The sequence below is a fragment of the Trypanosoma grayi genome (assembly GCF_000691245.1).
Source record: "Trypanosoma grayi strain ANR4 Tgr_1559_V1, whole genome shotgun sequence".
Classification (NCBI taxonomy): domain Eukaryota; phylum Euglenozoa; class Kinetoplastea; order Trypanosomatida; family Trypanosomatidae; genus Trypanosoma; species Trypanosoma grayi.
Window position 1 is genome coordinate 1 of NW_008827177.1, and position 2,837 is coordinate 2,837.

Sequence of the window (2,837 nt, forward strand, 5' to 3'; positions counted from 1 at the left end):
GCGGCGCCTTGCCGCAGCAGCAGCCGTGGGCCGTGGCGCCGGCCCCCAGCAACGGCCGCCGCACCGCAGTGAGGCGAAGGACTTTATGCACGTCTTCGTCGACTCGCCTGTCTGCTTGCTGCAGTTCCTGCACGCGGTGGTGGAGAGTGGCGTGCTGGACGCCGACGGTGAGTCGCAGCAACAACAACAACAACAACAACTGCAGCAGCAGGTAGTATATAATACACTGCTGGAGTTGTATATTACGCGCGATTTGAAGCAATGCATTCGCCACCACACCGCCACCATCACCACTGCTACAGTGGCAGCAGCTGATGAGACGGAGGCTTTCACGGTGGAGCCTCTTGCGCGGCGGCGTGAGCGGGCACTGACGTTTCTTGAGGCGTACGCGGGTAACTACGACGACTATCACGCACTTGCGCTGGCTGAGCAGCACGGATTTGAGGACGGCGTGCTACTGCTGCTGCGTCGCCTGCACCTCTCCGCTGACGTGATGCAGTACTACGCGAAGGGACTTGAGGAGGGTGCCACGCCAGCGATACGTCNGGCGGCCAAAGAGAAACTTATCGAGATGTGCCGGACTCAACTAAAAAACGGCAATAGCAACAACAACCGCGACCAAAACGACGGGAGGAAGAGTGACGGTGGCGAGTCGGTGAAGGAGTTGTGGATATCGTTGCTGTCGATGCTGGTGAGCAGCCCCGAGACGGAGTGGCAGGACCTTGTGCAGGTGCTGGAGTGCGTGGAGGAGCAGGACCTGCTGTCGCCGCTGTCGGTAGTGGAGATCCTCAGCACGAACCCGCGGCTGCAGCTGCGCACCATCCGTGAGTACGCGCTGCGCATGATGCGCAAGGACGCGCAGCGGGTGGAGGCCGCGCACCGCCTCACCGACGCGCGGCTGAAGCGGCTACAGGAACTGCACAGCGAGATGGACGCACTGCAGACGAAGGCGACAGTGTTTCAGGGGCACAAATGCAGCCACTGCCACGCCGCGCTGGACCTGCCGGTGGTGCACTTCTTATGCCAGCACTCGTTCCACCAGCGTTGCCTCAACGACGTCGCGGAGTGCAATGTGTGCGCGCCGGCGCAGCGCCGCTTCGTCTCGGAGCAGCGGGATCTGGCGGAGCGGCACGCGGACCCCGAGGCATTCTTTCAGCGCCTCAGCGATGCACGGGATGCGGACGGCTTCGCGGTTGTGGCGGAGCAGTTCGGCAAGGGAATCTTTGCCGCCCCGCAGCTGCGGCGAGAGGCGACGCTCTTCTCCGGGGACCCGATGGTGCTGCCCACTGCTGCTGCCGCTGAGAATGGCGATGATATCTGTGACGGCAGTGCCGCGTCGAGTGGGGAGGAGGAGGAGGTGTACGATGAAGACGGGGAGCTTCTGAGGCCGGAGGCTGTTGAGCTGTGGTAGCTGCTGTGCAGCTGACTCTTTCTTGTCATCCTTCTTTCGCTCTCTCTATGTCTCTCTCACACTCTTCCACTCTGTTTCTTTTTGGTGCATGCTGCTGCTGCTGCTGCTGCCATTTTGCTGTAAAAGTGTTGCTGTCCCGTGTGGCATCTCTTCTCCCTGTCCCACACTCTTGTTGCCGGTGGCTTTCAAATAGTACAAAAAGATACGGTCGCTGCTGCTGCTGCTGCTGCTCTTCAGTCCGGCAGGGTGCGCGCAGCGAATTATGGGGAGGCGGCGGGTGTCGGTCTCAGTGGAGACAACGCCTGATCTCGCCTTCGTCAAGAAGGGCATGCTCAACATGCTCCTCTACACCAACAAAGAGGGGGAGTGCGTGCGGGTGCCGGTGGACACTCTCGCGTTCCTGGAGGACCGTCGTTTTGTGAAGAGCCGCTCCATGGACCAGGTAACATTTACCGGTGATTGTGTTTTCAAGGCAACGCTGGAGTTCCTGGAGCCGATGGCATGCATTGAGGAAACGGCGGTTCGGGAATCGACGGATTGGGTGCTGTGCTCGTGCAAGGGGTCTGCAGCACTATACTCCACTGTGGAGAAACGACTGGTGCTGCAGCAGTGTGTGGTGTGCCTGCAGAGCAACATACCAGAGCTGGTAGACCCTTTCATTCTCGTCTTAGAGTTGCAAGAAGGCGAGTGGCTGGTAGAGCGGGCGCTGAGATAAATGAGAAATTCGCGTCCGTGGGGCGCCATGTGTAGAAAAAGAAAATGGGGGTTGGTGCTACTGCGCTCGCCCACGTTGGTTGCCATCGTTGCTGCTGCTCCTTCGTGATGTGCGTCCATCTTCCAGTGGGTTCTCTGTGAGAACTGCGTACACACACGCATGCACCTGTCTTTCTCAGTCCACCACATTTTTAGAAGTTAGTAGATGCGGTGCAGCGAGCACCGGAAGCGCTCGCGGGAGTCTGATACAGGCACCGACGTGGTTGATGTCGACATGCCGCCGCCGCCGCCTCTGCACGACAAGAAGGGCGCCGTGTGTAGCTCAACGCAGGCTGGTGACCCCGTCGCACAAGGGGAGGAAGACCATAACCATAACAACCCCAACGGCAGTAACAGTAACAACGCTAGTGGTGATGATGATTGTGTATACGTGCCGGCGCAGAGCGGCCCCGGGGGAGGCTGCGGTAGCAGCAGCAGTGGTGGTGGTGGGTCGCACACGGAGCGGAAGCTGAAGCAGCCAACGCTTGTGTCCTTCGGCCTCATCAACGACGCGGCGGCGTTCCGTAAGGAGATCGCCGACAGGGACGCGCAGATCAACGAGTGGCGCGACCGCGCGGCGGCGGCAGAGGCGATGCTTGCCGCGTCCGATGCACAGCTGCAGCATGTGGCGGCGCGCGCTGACCACTACCAGCGCGTGCTGCGCGCGGAGATG

At 60.6% G+C, this 2,837-nt stretch overlaps 3 protein-coding genes across 3 annotated transcripts; 2 read left to right on the forward strand and 1 right to left on the reverse strand.

The window, feature by feature from the left end:
• Window positions 1-85: 85 nt before the first annotated feature.
• DQ04_15591000 (RING zinc finger-containing protein) lies at window positions 86-1,411 on the forward strand (the record flags this gene model as incomplete). The annotated part of the gene is made up of 1 exon (XM_009317336.1): window positions 86-1,411. One exon carries the CDS (start codon window positions 86-88, stop codon window positions 1,409-1,411), a length of 1,326 nt encoding a protein of 441 aa, XP_009315611.1.
• A 262-nt stretch (window positions 1,412-1,673) lies between these two features.
• DQ04_15591010 (hypothetical protein) lies at window positions 1,674-2,126 on the forward strand (the record flags this gene model as incomplete). Its single annotated transcript, XM_009317337.1, has 1 exon — window positions 1,674-2,126. The coding sequence occupies one exon, from the start codon at window positions 1,674-1,676 to the stop codon at window positions 2,124-2,126; it is 453 nt and encodes a 150-aa protein (XP_009315612.1).
• A 321-nt stretch (window positions 2,127-2,447) lies between these two features.
• On the reverse strand, window positions 2,448-2,789 carry DQ04_15591020 (hypothetical protein; the record flags this gene model as incomplete). The annotated part of the gene is made up of 1 exon (XM_009317338.1): window positions 2,448-2,789. One exon carries the CDS (start codon window positions 2,787-2,789, stop codon window positions 2,448-2,450), a length of 342 nt encoding a protein of 113 aa, XP_009315613.1.
• Window positions 2,790-2,837: the final 48 nt, after the last annotated feature.